Source organism: Acanthochromis polyacanthus, chromosome 9 (assembly GCF_021347895.1).
Source record: "Acanthochromis polyacanthus isolate Apoly-LR-REF ecotype Palm Island chromosome 9, KAUST_Apoly_ChrSc, whole genome shotgun sequence".
NCBI classification, from domain to species: domain Eukaryota; kingdom Metazoa; phylum Chordata; class Actinopteri; family Pomacentridae; genus Acanthochromis; species Acanthochromis polyacanthus.
This window is the reverse complement of record NC_067121.1, coordinates 27,587,265-27,605,528: the sequence shown is the minus strand read 5'-3', so window position 1 is coordinate 27,605,528 and position 18,264 is coordinate 27,587,265. Positions and strand designations below refer to the sequence as shown.

Genomic DNA, 18,264 nt, shown 5'->3' with positions numbered 1-18,264 from the left:
ACAAAGGTTTAAATTCTAAAAGATGCACCAGCATTTTTGTGTGTAATTGGTCTAATTTATTGAGGTTTATATTTAAACATAGTATGTCTTTAAAAACAAAAAAGGATAAATAAAAGATAAAGTTAAGGAAATAAGCATCATGTTATTAAATGGAAAAGTGTTTTGTTTGTTTGTTATTGTTGTTGTTGTTTTATTTTTATTTTTACCATAAAACAACCTGCTACCTTTAGGGAACTTGATCAAATATACTCAAAATTAAAACTACTAAAATGCTTAGATAATTTTAAAATATTCACATCTCAATGCAGCTAAAAGTCCAGTTACATTTCTCTGTATCTTTATTTCTCAAATCATGCTCCAAAGCCTTCTGCAGAGTGCAGAAAATAAAATTAAGGTGAGAAATTTGTATTTTTTTTAGATGTATTTATATATTTGTTGTTCAGAAAGAGATAAATTTCAACACATAGAGTCTAAAATTACCTAAATCAACCTATAAAGTTTCCAATTGATATTATTAGGTTGGAGAAATTGACATCTAATACATTAGGTAATAGCACACTAGCAGCCTTGTAGCAACGTTTGTGAATAATGGATCCTGTTTACAAGGCAAAGGCCATAAAATAGCTCAGCAGATCTGCGTATAACCCTGACCTTAACACCACCTAACTAAATATGTTAGAACACTTATTTCAAAACCCCATTTTTCATGACAAAGTCTTTGATTGTGAACCAGCACAAATGAGACAGAAGCAAGTATAGCATCGATTGTCCATTTATCCACTCTGAAGCCACATCTAATCAGTCAACTGGACAAAGACTTTGTGATGAAAAGCAACATAATGACATAAAACGGTCTGTGGGAAAGAGGGAGCTGCAAAATAAAAAAAACAGACGTTGGAAAAGGAACATTTTGAAAGTAAAATGTGTGGAATTAGACTTAAAAAATTTCCCGTAGGTGAGTTGATGAAATTTCCAATTTCTTTTGTATGATCACTTATTTTTCAAAGTATAATTTGTCCCCGTAATTGAAGTCCTGCAGCATCCTCAGTGATGCTCTTGCAGACGAGGAGGAGAAATCCCTGCTGGAGTCACAGCGCTAAATCTGACAAAAGCCCTGATTGGAGAGTGGAGGCTGTTAGAGCAGCGTGTTAGTGCTTCTAGTTCTGCGGTAGGATGCTCAACAATCATGCATGTGATGCTTTTGTCTACCTACGTTTTGTGTAGCTTGTGTGTTTGCAGCTCACCATAGATGAGACAAGAAAGGACACAGGACTCAGTCGACAGAGTCACATCATGCTTTTATGACGAAAAAGGAGTTCATTTACAAGACAGACAGTATATAAAACAAACATTGAAATAAAAAAAGAACTCATATGTGTTTTTATAGACAAGTACATTATTGTCTTTTCCTTCCCTTTTGAGACCAAGCAGCCATGGGACTGAGCAAAACATGGGCGATCCCTGGAGGAAAGAAGCAGCAGTTAAATCCTATGCTATTATACCTACACTATTTACAGTTCAACAGTCATTTTCCTCTGTCAGACATGGCAAGGAGGTCTACAGATTTGATGACGTGATATGGCTAAGAGATCTAATATGTACAGTTTCTGCTCTTCACATCCAAGGATCCGCACGCTTACGCCACAAAATATACATGTTAAAAATCCAGCAGTCCAAATGTGGTATTTATCATCTAACAGTCTCTTTGATGAGCCAGTCATGTGCACTGATGACTGATAGTTTGTCACCATTCAAAATAAAAAAGATGAACTACTTCTCTCTCTCTCTCTTTTTTTTTATCAGCTCTGCGTTTAATTGGAGCCCTCAGCACCCATTCCCAGGTTTCAGAAGTCAGTAATGACCGTGTCAAAGAGGAGCAAATATGCATTAGTGCAAAAACTGAGAGCGATCAAAGAAAACAGTTCTAAAACGCTTAACGAGGTCGGTGCCAGGTTGATGAAGAGAAAGAAAGAGAGAGAGAGAAGTAGACAGAGAGAGGATAAGAGACAGAAAAATAGAGGAGAGGATGAGTTTACACCAGCCAAATCTAAGAATTACACTTGATTTTTTTAGCATTAGTTTTTTTTTCTATTAGAGGACTCCAACAAACACAGAGCTACACCAAGCTTCCTCTGAAGAGTGGGAGAGGCGAGAGAGCGTAATATTGGCTCAGACCTGGAGGATAAAAGCGCAAAAAAATCTGGCACCATCTCGTTCTTAAAAGAGGAAATTGTTATGAAAAGGTAATGTGGAAACCCAGGAATGAGTGCCAGCCAGGTCTGTAAGAGCTCCGTGCGCCTCCTCCTACTCCTCCAGAGGGATTCTGATAGAGTGACAAGGTTCAAGATAGATCAATGAAAGTATGCCATTAATAATCCTATCCCCATACAGCATTGATCAGTCCCACCATCCTGCTTGGAATATCAATCGCTTTATCTACAGCTTATACATCTGAGCAGGTCGTCCGTTTGTGGATAGATATGTGTGAAAGTACAATCATCCCGAGTAAACAAATGCTTCCTATGTAAGACGCACGCTTCTTTAGATATTCTTCACATCACATTTTAATGCATTGTCAGTTTGTTTCAACCAGTCCCATGGCCAGCAACAATGGCACCCCTGGCTCTCCGTACGAGTTTGGCAAGACCAATCACTGTATACAAAAGGCATGCATAGATTTAACCTTCTAAGACCACGAGAACAAGAAGTCTTTTTTTTTTTAATTATTTGTCTCTAGAGAGTAAACCAATCATTTGCTGATCAGCACTCGGTCATATAGAGAGAAAGAATGATGCTGTGTGTTTATTTTTGTTTTTTAGTTTGTCATGTCTTAGTGAAGCTGGCAGGGGCCATCAGAAAGTGTTAAATCTACAGACTGAGTCCCAGCAAACCAGGTGTTGCTTTTGATCAGATGGAGGCCACTCCTGATGACTTTGCAAACAGCAGCCCCTCACACCCAGCGCAGAGAGGTTACGCTATGGCTATAAGGAAATCAGTGAAGCACTGACTTGTGAAGCTAACAGTCAATTTTCTCTCTTCAGCGTTTCACTGCTAAGAGACCCAGAGCTGTTGGTTTTAATTTACCATCCTGTACATTTCTGGTACATCAGCATCAGCAGCATGGCCCCCATTTGTTGCTGTTCTTCCCACTGACCACTGGGGGTCACTATTGTCACATAGAAGAGGGGCTGGTAATCTTCTGGTCAAGGTTAAGATGAAGCAGCTGTTTATGCAAGGTGCTTTAAACAATCTTTCAGCAAAGCGCTGCTACAAGCCCAGTTCTACCTGAATATCCAGCCAGCAACGACAACATCTCTTTGTCCAATCGAGGAAAATCTCCACATGCCATATTTCTGCCAAAAAACCCAAAGGAACCCACTGAATCCAGACTCCAGTATTTGTGTGACACTCTGTTCTGAGAGGCCTGTTATGAAAATGGGACTAATAAGCCAAGTAATCACCCAATCAGCCGAGCTCTCTTCTCTGTCATCCCATTACTGCTCATCTCAGCTCTGATAATTCAACTCAAGTCTAATCCAATCAAAACCGCAGCAGCTGTAGGATGTGGAGTGAGACATGATTTAGTCGGAGCTAATATTGAATCCAAAATGAACGAAGACAAAGGCTGTGACAAATGCAGCCTTAAAGGTGGGACTGAAATTGTTCTTTCGTGTCCAACACATTGAGAAAACAGCTCAGAGGGGTGAAAGCAAAGCCTTCTTAATTTAGAAATAGAATGGAAACAGTGTTAGAAACCCCAAAATAAGCTGAACATTTCTGGCTTGGCTGCTAATGACGCAATGATTATGGTGTCTTCGGGTTTTTTCTTATTTTGGTCTGTGTCTTTGAAGAGTTTCCCAGTGGAAGGCATCCTAACTGTGAGGTTGCTGCTGCTGCTGCTGTAAATGGGGCGTCTAGACTACACTACAGCAACCCCAGGCAAGGACAAACCAGAGGAGGGAGCGGGGGATCGCTCAGCCTACTTTCTCCAGAAACATGGCAGAGGAGATGAATAGAGCTTGCCTCCGCTGGTATCTACAAACACAGAGAGTATGTCAGTGAAGTGAAGTGGCTTGGCTGCAAAGCTGTGTGCACTGGCATCTTTCTGGAGGAGAGCTGCTGAAGGATTGCTTGGCAACTGTCAGTTATAATGTTTAACATACTCCTAAAAGCTCTGAAAATGAAGGAAAATTCAGTTGGACAGATTTTTTTTTAGCTGGAAGCAAAACTAGCTCCTCCATCTTTCAAAGACTTGGTGAATCGTTACAGGCGCTTGTTTCCAACCCTGACCAGTTCTGAAATGTCAGTTTTCAATGAATGAACAGTGTGAAGATGACTCATTGTACCTCAGTGAGCAGAGAGTGACTGTAAGCTTTTAGTCAACTTCCCAACCCCGTTTCTTCATGTGTTAAAGTGTGACAAGATATCATCAAGACAAAATACATACAGTCCAGTCCATTGGTTTCTATATCCAGAGAAAGATCCCAGAGCGACACTGTGCAGAGCGGGAAAGTTCCAGATATGTTGTTTTGTTTGTTTTCAGGAATGGGTAGGATGTGAAATGGGAACCAGTGTTTTTTTTTTTTTTTTTTTTTTTTTTTTTAGGGAACCTGGGTCACCCCTTTCATCTCTTATCTCCACTGTTCCGATCACTGCTCCGTGTTGGATGTCATCATGAGGAGCAACACAATCAAAACACGACAACAGCAACCACACAGAATACGTGTCTACTACCACACAACCATATTCCAGCCTAATACTGTGAACAGGGACGACGAGGGTTGGAAATGCAAAGAAGACAAGGAGGGGGAGGAAGAGGGGGAGGAGGACGGCAAAGAGGGGAGGAGAAGAAGAAGTAGAAGAAGGTACTAAAATGAAACACATCCTCGTCTACGCCTACATTTGTGTATGATGTTTACACAATAACACCATCGACGAACACTACAGACAGCCTCACTGTCTTCTAAGCCTAGTTTCCACTGAGAAATACGGGGAATGGAAACACAGAAGGGTCGGCTCGGGGAGAGGAGATGTCCATGAGGGCAGCGTCCTGTTCTCAACACCACGGGATCCAAAATGGCTGCAGAGGATGTTGAAGTCGGTGTTAAAAACCAGGCCAATTTGTTCATCTATTCTCATTCGGCCTCATGAATCTTTAAAAGCTCTTCAGTTATTCATCCTGACACAGAAGCCACGCTTTCATCATCCCTTAAAAAAGGGGCAAAAAGGGAGTATTCTGGATTTATTTTGCCAAAGTTTTGGGAGTCTGAGGTTTTCTCTTACCTGGGGGAAATTATCTCCAAAACATAAGCTGGTTATGTAAAGTGTTGTAGGTGGTGCTTTAGATCAGATTTATTTATTTATTTACAGTATGACCTAAAATCAGGAGCTGGCTTTTTGCAAACTTCTGAATGCTTTTAACGTTCAGCGGTGGAACGTACATTACCTCAAATACTGAGCTGATGGACAACTTTGATTTGCTTTACTTGGGTATTTCCATGTTATCCTGCTTTGCGCTTTTACTCCGCTATATTTTGGAGGCAAATATACATTTATTTTAGGGCATCCCCAGATAGCAGTCAATGTTTCCACAACACCAACATTTTCCTACAAGTTCTTGTAGTGTTGTAAAGAAAACATTTTGTAGTGACTGCTAAAGAACGTATTAAAGATATTTCTGATTCAAAATGATGTGCAAGGTTAAACTTTAAATAAGAATATTTTAACTGAAACACACAGAGAATGTTTTGGAGAATGCTGTCAAGGTTGTCAGATTATGTTACATGACAGCAAAAGAAGAAGGTTCTCAAACCGACATTCAAAAAAAATATCTTCAGAAATGTCATCGAGGCCAAAGCAGACAGACAGTGTTTAGATGAATAGAATATGAACTAAGGCAGAACATTTAGCCTGCGATATTTCTACTATGTTTTTGGGATGTTGTTGAATACCATTTTAAACGTTCCCACAATGATACATGAAAACAAAGGAAGGACGTTGGGAAATGTTTTAAGAACGCTTTGACAGTAAAGTCTTTCAGGGACAAGGAACAAAAAAAGAGCATTATTCGAAATTTGCAGATCTTTGTCAGAATATTTTAAGGGTAACTAACTGGCTGTTTCGGTAATCAACTACTAAATTATGTTATGTAATATAGATTAAGCTATCTAGAAGTATACAGTAAAGAAATTAATTTTAAGTCCAGAAACACCATTAAAGTGATACACACTACTGAAACAATAATTATAATCCAATTATATAATATTTATCACCCTGAAATGAGCCATCCTGCAGCATAAATACTTTAACTTTATGTACTTTATGATGCAACCAGTGGTTTTGTGTTTTTTACTAAAATAGGATTTTAGATGCAGAACTTTTATTTGTAATGGCTTACTCTGTAGCATTACAACTTTTTCTAAGTAAAATATCCGAACCCAATTTTCCCACCACAGCTCAAGCTAATATAACCTTATGCTGTTAGTGTGTCGGACTAAATTAAACATATTTGATTACTTTTACTTTCTCTTTAACCTACAGGTCAACATTCGCATTACTGATGTGCAGACCTGCTGGTGGGAAGCATCTGTTGGGTGGACAAAACAATCAATTCTGCAAATATTTTTTTCTCTCTCACTCCTTGCATGAACCATATTGCTTATGATTACATCTTGATCAGCATGTTGCTGTGTGCCTCCAGCTTCTGCACATGCTGAGATGTGAACACACACCCCGGTGTGCTTCATAAGGTGTTGAGAACAGAACAGTCCCACATGGAGGATGAGGAGCTGCAAAACGGGAAACAGCCAAAAGGTCACAGAGAACAACAACTGAAGCAACAGAACACCTCAAAGAAAGTTTTTCTCGTTATGTTTTTTTTTCTGTTTTTAAAACCACAGTACTACTCTCCACTATACGATGCACATGGCGTGGGTAGGGTTAACACGACTTCATTTACATTTTGATTCCTCGGTCTCCAGCCAGGGACCCCTCCCAAAGGAGGACCCAGTGGGGGGTGTGTGTGTGGGGGGGTAAGGGGTGAGGAGGGGGGATGCACTGGGCTAGGGGGGCAGAGACATTCGCGTACCGGCCGTCTCAGAGACAGACAGAGAGCAGTCAGTGTCGCACACCGGTTCATGTGTTTATTCATGTGTAACTGTGACTGTTGCTCCTATCAGTCCAAACAGCCTTGATGTGGTTTTACCTCTTTCCTCTCCGGGTGTTTGTGTGTCTGCGTGTAATGAGGTGAAGCACAGTGACAGCAGATGGTCTTGTGATCATCACGACAGCTTGTAAGATGGCAGTGGCAATAATTATATAACTGAATCATGCACACGCTACTGTATAAAAAAACATCTACACTACACAAACTATGGCTTTGTTTCTTCACGCACAAATTTACATCAGTTCTCTCTGGGAGAATGAAGTTTGGCTTTATGGCTCTACATACAGTATTGCTGGAATGTTACATTTGAACAGAGTGAACATGTGTAACCACTCTGCAGGCTAGTTTCACTTTTCCTGAGAAAAGGTGCTATACACGTGCTGCTGCTGCTGTGTGTGTCTTCCACTACTGGGATGTTGAGTGTTGTGCGTGATCATGTACCTGTGGGACCGTGTGTCCTCTGTCTGCCTCTAAGTATGAACCTGACTCTCCAGGCTGCTCCCCCCGGGCAGCGTTGGTGAGGTCAGGCGACCACCAACACAGCAGAGGGCAGGATGAGGCCGGCGGGTCGACCCTCACACATAGATCAAAGAGCGTAAATGAGGATGGTGATGTAGGAGGAGAGAGGGCAGAGGTCATTGTGACTTACATCCTCCCTCCCCTGCTCCCCTCCTGCAGCCATCGGCCTGGTCCTGTTGCTCTCTCTTGTGTTGGTTGCTATGGTTACCGTGGCAGCCTGTGTCCGGTGGGCTTGACTTCCTAACCAAACCCTCCGGGCCACAGGCGGCCGCGGCAGCTCTCGGCCAGTGCGCTCGTCCCAAACTCACACAGCTTCATGTTGTCGCAGAATCTCACAAAGAAGGAAAAAGGCCGAATTGTGTTTCTTTTGTCTGTTTGTCATTAATGTGATCCAAACCCACTGATTCTCATCAGATCTTATTCTATGCATCCATTAAGCTTTAATTTCATTAAAGCAAATGGCGCATGGTGATGTTAATGAAGCGTTTGACTCAATATAATCCACAGTGGCTGTATATTATATTATATATTATATGTATATTCTGTAGAAAACATATCCAATTGTCTATGAAAACCATGTTTTATTCAATGATGTGAATTTACAACTTAACTCTCAACTGCAAATCTACATGCATAATTCTTAACAAGGCAGACTTTGGAAGAGCATAGCTACAAATTCTCTAAATGGCTGGTAGCCAGGTCTCTGTATTATATTTCTTTTCAAATCCCTCATTGCACGAAGTACAGTAAAGGGAAATTTAAATGAAAAAGGAAATCTTTTTCATTTTCTCATTAATATAACCGAGAGACAGGACTACCAGCGCTCCACAGCTCAGTAATCATGCCAATTTACAACTTAACTCCTATAAATCTTAACTCTCTTCTTATCAAGCATGAATGACAAAGAGATCTTTCAACACTGTTGTTCCTTACAGTATCAGTCAAACTTGGTTTGAAGCCACAAGCTGAATAAAAACACAGAGAGGCAGAGAGATCAGGGTCATTTTGTTTGTCTTTTAAAATTCGAACCAAATTGAGTCTTGGCTCTGGTTTTTATGTGGCCGTTCAATTTAGACTAGAGCCATAGACAGGAACTTAAATTCATACTTCTTTGCGAGTCAGTGGCTGTGTGCGTTTGCGTGTGTCAAACACGTTTTTGGGACGTGCTCATGCCTCCCCCGAGGGACCCCTGGCTGCGTTGTTTCATATCATCTTCATGTTGAACTTCCTGGTCCCTCCTGAAGAGCCTCCGGTGGCGGGTTCAGATTTCCGGAAAGAGTACTCCACTGTGAAGTTGTTCTTGCGTTGGCCGCGCCCCCGGCTCCACACGAACAACAGCAGGAAACAGAAGAGGACGACCCCCAGGAAGGTGATGCAACCCATCGCCGTGGAGACCAAGATGGTGGTCAGGTCCAAGGTGAACTTGAGGAAAACGCGTGTGCTGTTCAGATTTGTGTCGTTGAAGAACTCGCCGCTGTACAGCGAGCGGTTGAGAAAGAAGGCTGAGGCGGCATCGAGTGGCTGTCCGCGCACGGTGAGCGTGGCGAAGTAGGTGTCATTGCCTCCGGCGTTACTGGCGATGCAGATGTACGTTCCACTGTCAGTAAGCTGGGCGTAGCGGATCTCCAGGGTGCCACTGGGGAGAACAGTGATGCGCCCTGAAGTCTTGGATGTGATTCGTCTTCTCTGTGGGGAAATCCAGACGATAGCAGGCGCGGGTTCCCCTTCAGCTCGACACAGAAAATTCACTGGCTGGCCTTCACGTGCGATTACCTGAACGAAAGGGGCGCATGGACTAAAAACACAGCAAAATCTGGCAAAATTACGCAATTCTTTGTACAACTCATCAATAATCAAATCAGGAAATGTTTTAAGCTAAATCAGCCTCATTACCTGCTGCATCTTGCGGTTGCGTATCTTAGGTTTCTGGCATGTGAAGTGATCGAAGAGTGCAGAATCGGTGAAGGTGCTGAGGCTGACCCCCTGCACCTCCACCGGCCCCGCACACACCGGCACTCTGCCGTCGAAGTTGAGGGTCTTGCGTCTCTGCAGGATCCACAACAGACGGCAGTCACACAGCAGGGGGTTCCCGTCCACTCTGAGGGTCTCCAGGCTGTTGACAGAGTGGAAGGAGCCCTCCTCCAGAGTCTGCAGGTCGTTGGATGAGAAGTTGAGAACCCGGATCTGTCGGAGACCTCCGAGAGCGTGGGGCTCCACCGTCATCAACCCGGTGCTCACCATCATGAGCTCCTTCAGCCTCAGTAGGTCCTTGAAAGCCCAAGGCTCCAGTGTGGTGATGGGGTTGTAGGACAGGTTGAGGTGCGTGAGGTGCACCAGGTTCTTGAAGGAGGCCGAGGGGACGGAGGTGATGTTGGTGTTGGTGATTGAGAGCCAGTGGAGGTCAAGGCCCTGAAAACTCAGAGGGGAGATGTACTCCAGGTACGGCCAGTGATCGATATCCAGACCCCGCAGGTTGGACAGCTTGCGGAAGTTCTGGTCCTCCAGGGCAGTGATGCTGAGGTGGTGAAGGCGAAGCGTGACCAGGCTGCGGAGGTAGGACAGCGTCTGGCCAGAGATGGATGTCAGGTTGCAGCGCGCTATTGTGAGATCCTCCAGCCCCATCAGCCCTGAGAAGGCCTGAGGAGCAGAAAGACATGATGAGACTATTTTTAATTTGATCTACATATATGCATGACGACCTGCAGGGGAGCTTTAATTGTGATGTTAAGAGAAGCAGACACAGGAAAGAATGTATGTTCACACCTAAATGGTGACAAAAACACAGCAATCCACTGGAATGATATAAGCAAGGGTCTTAGATCAACATTTTGTCTCTGTTAAGAAACTCTAGGAGTCTGGGTGACTAAGAGAAGTGGTTTCAGACTCTTATAGTAGCTAAAAAAACATGTATATATACTGTGCATGCTCATAAAATACAAATGATTAAATGAATGTGTTGATGGGTGAAGTTGTGGCTTTCTTTCCTTGTCTTCCACAATAAACACACAATAGTTCCTTGTTTTAGCAATAGTTCAACATATGAATAAAAGTCTACAAGTAGTTGCTGTTTAGTTCACTTCACACAGACAAGAGGAAACAACAAACCTGACTCTGTCAAGATAAGGCTGCCAGCCAACCAGAGGGGACTCCACAAAATCACTGCACCCAACCAGTTAATCATCTCACACATAACTCATGCAACCTCAACTTTTTATTGAAACACTTCAGTTTTTGAAGCACTGAACTAAACACACTCAGTATACTATAAGCTACAAGAAGGAAAATGATAGATTTTGTCAGCAAAACCTGCTGTTTTTGAATATGTATGCTGCCATTTGCAAGTAAAAAACAATTTGAACTTTAAATATTCTATTAACTTTTCAAGACAAAAAGAAAACTGTGGAGGTGTAATTGGCTTCTTCAAACTTGTAGTCCTGGGCCTCCAGTGACAAACAGAACTTTAAGTTGCGTGTTTTTCTGTCTGTTTGGGATGGGAGGGATGTCCAGGGGTTTAGTTAACTGGCTGCTAGCTGTGTTTTTATATTCAGTGAGTCGAATTCCCAAAAATGTTAACCTACATATTTCTCAGCTAAACCAGGACAAACAACTGCTTTGTTTGCTGTCTATGGAAAACTACAGAACATATTTAATTGCAATGAAAAAAATATTTCTAAGGAGGATTTATTAAATGAAGCAAATGTTCTTTCATCCAGTTTTACATTAGTAAAAACAGTTGTAATCCAGATGCTGCAGAGCTTACCTTGTGGGAAATATAAACCAGGTCGTTGTCTCCCACCTCCAGGTGTTTCAGATTCCTCAGGTCCTGGAAGGTGTAGTCCAGTAAAATCACCATCTTGTTCTCGCTCAGGTCCAGGCTGGTCAGATTGCCCAGCTTGGCAAAAGCCCCCATGGGCACTAACTTCAGCTGGTTGCCTCTTAACTTCAGCACTTTAAGACTCTGGAGGGTTGAGAAGGCATTCGGCTCTAATGTGGCGATGAGGTTCTCACTGAGGTCCACTTCCTCCAGCCGTGGGTACGGTGTCAGATCACCTGTCTGCACCCAGCGGAGCCGGTTCTTGCTGAGGTCCAGGAGCTGTGTCTCAGTGGGGATGCCCTCCGGGATGTTGGTGAGCCTCCGCCGCTGGCACGACACCGACCTCAGCTGGGCCGAGCACTCGCACCGTGGCGGGCAGGCCTGGCTGCTCCCTGGCAGCGTCAAAGTTATCGCAGCTGCCAGTGAAGCAGCCAGGACCCACCGCCACACCTTCGGCCATGGCACTAAGGCACGCCCACCAGGGCCAGGAGAGCCAATCATGGCCCTGGTCCTCTGACTCCTCGCCTGTTGCAGGCAGGGTCAGTGCACCAGATACCTGCAAGACAAGGCAGAGGAAAGAGAAGCAGTCAGCGCACAATAAACCTGCAAGGCACAACACAGGGAAAAGCAGCACATATATAAAAAAGGAAAGAACAAAGGCAGGATGAGGAACAAAACAGAAGATGTGAGAAAGAAATAAGAGAGACTATCTCCTATCATCTCCCAAGCTCATTAAAACTACATCCACACTGCTGTGAATTAGGTCTCCTGCAGTTTAAGTGATATTGCAGAGAAAGCTGTGGAGATTTGAAACATATCACAGCACAACAGTAAAATACAGCTGGTGAACCCCACAACAGGAACACAGATTGCTTTGAGAAATTTAAGATAATTTGTCATTTCACTAATTCATCTATCTGTTGGAGAGCTGGGATGCTGGGAGCCATGTGAGAGAGTTTCTTGCTTCAGCTAAATTCATACATCTTGCATCTCCTCTGCTCTCTTTGCAGCACTGAGACCGTCTGCTCCATTTTGACAAACACAATGAATTTATTATCACCACGTATAAACACAGACTGAGCTCCTCAACAATCACATTACACCTGGAAGCCATGCACTGCACCTTTGAAACGTGAGCAGAAGTAGATGAATCACTGAATATCCAAGTCAGATTATGTGTTTGATCAGGTATTTGTTGATGCATGATTGCGTAGGCTCGACAATTTGCTGGATATGAATTAAAAATCCTTTTCATACTCATTGCATGAATACAAGATGAATCACTTGTGCTTTAACATTTCTTCAGGCAACTGGTCATTTCTCCCACACGGCGTTTTCAACATGGAGACAGTCAAAGAGCACCTGGCATTAGATCTGGAAGCCAGCTCTGCGTCCTTCTAATTAGCAGCAAATGGTAGGAATGCTCTCCAGTTTGAGGAAAATACTGTTTAACAAGAAGGACAGAAGAAAGTTTTTTGGTTTCAAACCCAAACTGCTTATAAGTGCCAGAAGCATGTGATGCTAAACTCGTTTGTTAGCTTTTCAGATGAAGTGACAAAATATCATCAGCAGGTAGCATGATGTTAAAATGCACTCAGATGTTCGCGGCAGGGGAAATCAGAGTCAAACATATTAACAATATACGGGTTGTTTTGCGCTTAACGGTCAGTGTTCTGAGGGCGAATCACACAGATAAAAGATCCAAAAGTCGCCTCTCTCTCTCTCGGCTGGAGGCTTTGCTTTAAGTCTCTTTCTAGCAACTTGGATTTAGCAAACAGTCCCTTGAACGTCATATCTGACTGTTTCAATGCGTTGGCATCAATAGGATCAAACAGGGTGAAATGGGATTTAAGCTAAATTTAAATGATGGCAAATTCTTTGCACACATGCACAACACTCGCATATTTTCCACACATGATCACACACACACAAACAGCAGTAAAACCCCCAGAGATTCTGTCTCATCTCCTAACCCTCAGGGTGGATAAGTCCCTCAATTTTCAACAGGCCTGAAAAATGCTCTGTTTACAGATCCTGTATCTGAAGGATCTGGCTGAAATCTGGTATGATCTTTCCTTTCGCTGGGAGACAAAACTCAGGCACAGACAGGCTGCTGTGCAGCCGGCTGCACAAACTGACCCACTTCTCAGCAGCAACTCATCCTCGCACTGTCAACCAGCAGCAACTCACCATGACCACAACAACAGAGCAGCAAACCTCAGCGTCTCACTGGAATAGAGCCCATGAGAGGAACAGAGAGATCAGGAAAACTAACATGAGTATAGAGTTGTTCTGAAATAATGAGCCGTTTATAGGACAAACTCGAACAACATTAGTTTCTGTGTCTCTGCGTCTTCAGGATGCATTTTATGGTGGTGGCATGATGCGAATTTCTCTTCTTGTGCCTTTTACTCTGTTTAATATTTAAGTTTATTAACTGTGCAAGCAGATCTGGGGATTTGCAGGGTTGGTTAATTGGTCCCTCAGTCAGTTCATTTCTTTGATGTAGACTGAAATATCTCAACCACTGTCAGATGGGTTGACTTGAAAAATTGTTGTAGTCTCACTAGCTTTGGTTATCCTCTCATTCTGTCTGACACCAGCAGTCGGTCAAAAGTTTCCCTGAATCACTGAAATACTTCAACATATATGAGATAAACTGCCACATCTTGTGCAGACGTTCATGGTGCTCACATGATGAATCCTCTTATTATTATTTTTCAACTGACATTAAATCAGACAGACATTCAAGGTCCCCTGAGGATGTTTGTGATGTTTTGCAAAAATGCTAGCGTCCTTCATTTGGTGCCATTTTTTCTTTTTCTACCAACCTGAACAGTTCTTGGCACTGTAAATGTAAGCACTGTGGCAAGCTTAAACAAAGATGTAACCCTACGCCTGTAAACATCAGTGGGCTAAAATCATTCTGAGAGCTTGTTAGCATGTTGACAGTAGCATTTAGCTCGAAGCACAGCTGTGGAAAACATAGCGTGACTATAGGCTCTCTGTGTTGTTGCGAGTGTATCTAGTGTCTGTTTGTGTTTGTGTGTTGGTGCACATGTGCCCAGCTCTTGGTGTGATGGATGCAACCTGTCTCCACACCCCCTCTGAGAGTCATCCTACGGGTCAGTGGCAGAGTCACAGCATGAATCAGTGAGCTGACATGGTCGAGGCAGACAAGGTCCTCACTGCTTGACTCAAGGACAGGCAGGGATCCTTAAACCTCACAGAAACACACACACTCCATCAAACACATGGACCCAGAGGAGTCTGAGCATCATCCAGTGAGCAGGCGAATAAACACACACCTTGACTCTGGCCTCCATGCCAAATACTGAGGATGTTTTTTTTTTCTTTCCTCCTATTGTTGTTTTTGCAGATCGTTTTAACAGCAGCCTGTGTCCTCCTGTAGATCTGCCTGCCTCCATATACTTCTTCAAAATTAAAGAGCGCACAGTCAGTGTTGCATCTTTTTCTTGCACCTGGATAGCGGACACACACAGCGTCACACTACAAGCTGTAAATTATCATCTGCCAGATGTTGAGGCAACAGCCGGGGCAAATCCCACAACTATCCGGACAGTGAGGAAGGCAGAGTCTGCCACTGGCCAGCTGTCCAGGGAGAAAAGGGAAGAAAAAAGGAAGGAAAATCAGCCAAAAGGCTAAAAATAACTCCGTTTTTTGAAAGCTGACCTAATGAACAGGTGCTGTGGAACAACATCCCTGCCCAGTCATACATACATCACCAGCTGTACGGGCACAACACTGATGACCACAGCCAGATGTTTCAGACACCGGCTGCTTCGCCTACTTTATGTAGTCTGGTAATTCTGATTTAAAACATTACTCCTAAATAACTGCAGGAAAATAAGGCTGTGGTTATTGTCTGCTGTGTATTTGTAAGGCAGTGTGCCTAAATGGGTCATGCATGCTGACTGGTAGCCTTTATATTTGGCCAGCAGAGCGTGGATCTCCTCAATATCCCTTCTTTAGTGTCTCTTCTTTCCCTGCTCTCTCTGGCCTTCATTCTCTCTCTCACTCTCACACAGACACAGTCAATAAAAACCTCAAAAAAAAAAAATCACAGTTTAGCTTTCAGGATGTAGAAGCAGTCAAGCAGTCAGCAGGTTATGAAAGCTTTTACATTTTATTGTTGCAAACAAGCCGAGCTGCAAACTTGACAAGTTTTTACATTTCAGAGGAAAGCTGACAGTTTGTACTTTCCATGGCTAAGTAGTTATAAGTCCAATATTAAATCTGTGCTTAGTCACTCCGTTTTAAGCACCACAGTGAAGTGAGGGATACAGCTTAGCAGCTCTGTGGTACAGCTGTAATGAGTAGGGGGAGAGGATTGTGAATGGTCAGGGGGAAGACAGCTACGCTAAATTTATTCAAATCAGATCATTTTTTAATCTATAATAAATATAAACTTGTGCAAATCGACATAAGTAAGTATGAAAAGTCAGATACGGCTTTTAGTGTCAAACTTGATTAAAGTTAACATCCCAAAAGGATTCAAATCTCTCTTATCTAGAAAGGGAAAAACAAAACCAACGCCCAAGCCTAAACCCTTGATGACAACAAAGGAAAACTGCCATCATAGTATAATTAGGAGGAAAAAAAGAAGGTGGAAGAAGCTTTGGGAAGAGAGCAGCATCCCCACAGCGATGACAACGCCTGCAGTGTGAACGCACGGCTCCGTTACAAATTAACAGCTGGAACAGAAAGATGAAGAAAACGTAGAACAGAATATAAACACTGGGTCAATATTTACAAAGTTTTGGTCATTTGTCACCATCATGACTTTCATCACAGCCGCGGCAAGTGACAGGCAACGACAGTGTGAGCATAAACCACAGCTCTCAATGCTCGCTGGGTAAACAGAGCATTTTTCAAACTGACATCAGTTCACTGAGCTGCAGTTTGAAACGTGAAGGACACTGCAGTTGTTTGCAAAAAGAGATGATACTCAACTCGGCACTTGACGCTATGAAATCCTACTGGAGCTGCATCCTCTTCCTCTTCTTAGAACTCTAAATCACCGAAGCAGCGAGTGTGGACTGATTGAGACTGACATGCTGCCTGGTTTGACCTTCAGCTGATTAGATCCAAAAACACAGACCTTTGACTTGGCTGCTGAAGAAATGTTTCATCGGACAGATAGTGTTCAAACTCACTTCTGGCTTTGAAGTCCCTTTCAGAAGTCTGATATACTGAAGTCTAAATTAAAGGGAGAAATCATCTTGTTTCAAATCTATCTTTAATCAGAAGAGATTAAGGCACAAATTACAAAATTACTTTATTCTTGAAAGTATGATAGTAGGACTAGATCCATGGTGTGATGTTTTGGTGCAGTTAGCAGACCAACTCTACACTGTTTAGATCAAAATGTCATAAGTGAATTTTTTCTTTTCCTTTCTCTACCACCTAAGAGAAAATTCTGGCTTAATTTCAGCCTCATGTATTTTCATAAATGTGGCTATTGCTGCTCAGAGGGTTGCTCTCGCCACCTCCTGGGGATTGAGGCTGACTTTCACTGTGGTTTTACTGTCTTCAAAGGAAACTCAAAAAGCTAAACGCTTCTGTGGATGGCTGTGAGTTATTTCACTTCTTCAAAAGAAAGGGAAAAGATCAGAATTATCTATTATCTCCACAAGCACTGTGTCAAAACTGGAGAGTATGTTGTGGCTGAAATATAGTTTGCATTCAAACAACAATAAAAGGGTAACTTCAGTTGCCTGATCTGTCAGCATGATGCCAGTCCATCGCACTGAGGTCTTAATGTTCGCTTCTGAGAGCACAAGCAACAGGATGCTGCCTGCAGTTCGTTCAATAGTCCCGGGTGTCATTAAGGGCTTTTGGAAAGTTAAACACACACACTTTTAAAACTTCTTAAATTTAAAGAGCTCCAAAAGTTATTAAAGTTTGTTTAGAGTTAATCTTGTGCTGACCCAGCTCTATGCAATTATTGGAATTATTGACTTTATTCTGTATGCTTCATTTAAAAAATTACCAATTGTTTGTCCTCAAGAGTTTCTGTAAATAATAAAAATTCTGCAATCTTTCTGGCTGATTTTTATGGCATGATCACTTTGTTGTGCTGCACGAAATATATTTTTGAGTTCTCTCTACTTCTACTTATGCTGAGGCTGTTTCCAGATGTGGAGGACTTGATATCACAGTGAAAAATGAGCCCATGGAGATTTAAAATGAGTTCAGAAGGTCAAAGAGTTCTCTGAGATGAACTGCAAGTCAGATCCAGTTGCAATTCTTCACATTTATAAAAAGCTTCATTAATACAAAGCATCCTTAATTAATTCATGCACACACTCACTTTCACACTCACACTCTGCATGCATGTACACTGAGTGGATGGGCTGCTGTGCAGAGGGTGCAAGGGAGCATACACACGTGGACAAAATTGCTGGTACCCCTCAGTTAAAGAAGGAAAAACCCACAATTCTCACTGAAATCACTTGAAACTCACAAAAGTAACAATAAATAAAAATTTATTGAAAATTAAATAATCAAAATCAGCCATCACTTTTGAATTGTTGATTAACATAATTATTTAAAAAAACAAACTAATGAAATAGGGCTGGACAAAAATGATGGTACCCATAACTTAATATTTTGTTGCACAACCTTTTGAGGCAATCACTGCAATTAAACGATTTCTGTATTTGTCAATGAGCGTTCTGCAGCTGTCAACAGGTATTTTGGCTCACTCCTCATGAGCAAACAGCTCCAGTTGTCTCAGGTTTGA

General features: G+C 42.5%; 1 protein-coding gene across 1 annotated transcript in view; it reads right to left on the bottom strand.

Annotated features, from left to right (window-relative positions):
* Positions 1-1,279: 1,279 nt before the first annotated feature.
* The window catches only part of LOC110967137 (leucine-rich repeat and immunoglobulin-like domain-containing nogo receptor-interacting protein 3), a 52,724-nt gene continuing 35,739 nt past the window's right edge, over positions 1,280-18,264 (bottom strand). Inside the window, exons 2-4 of the mRNA XM_051952968.1 lie at positions 11,445-12,054; positions 9,578-10,321; positions 1,280-9,457 (exon numbers count right to left, since the gene is read on the bottom strand). Coding sequence (XP_051808928.1) covers positions 8,888-9,457; positions 9,578-10,321; positions 11,445-11,999 — 1,869 coding nt within the window. The 5' untranslated portion in view covers positions 12,000-12,054 and the 3' untranslated portion in view covers positions 1,280-8,887. The remainder of the gene's footprint in view (positions 9,458-9,577; positions 10,322-11,444; positions 12,055-18,264) is intronic.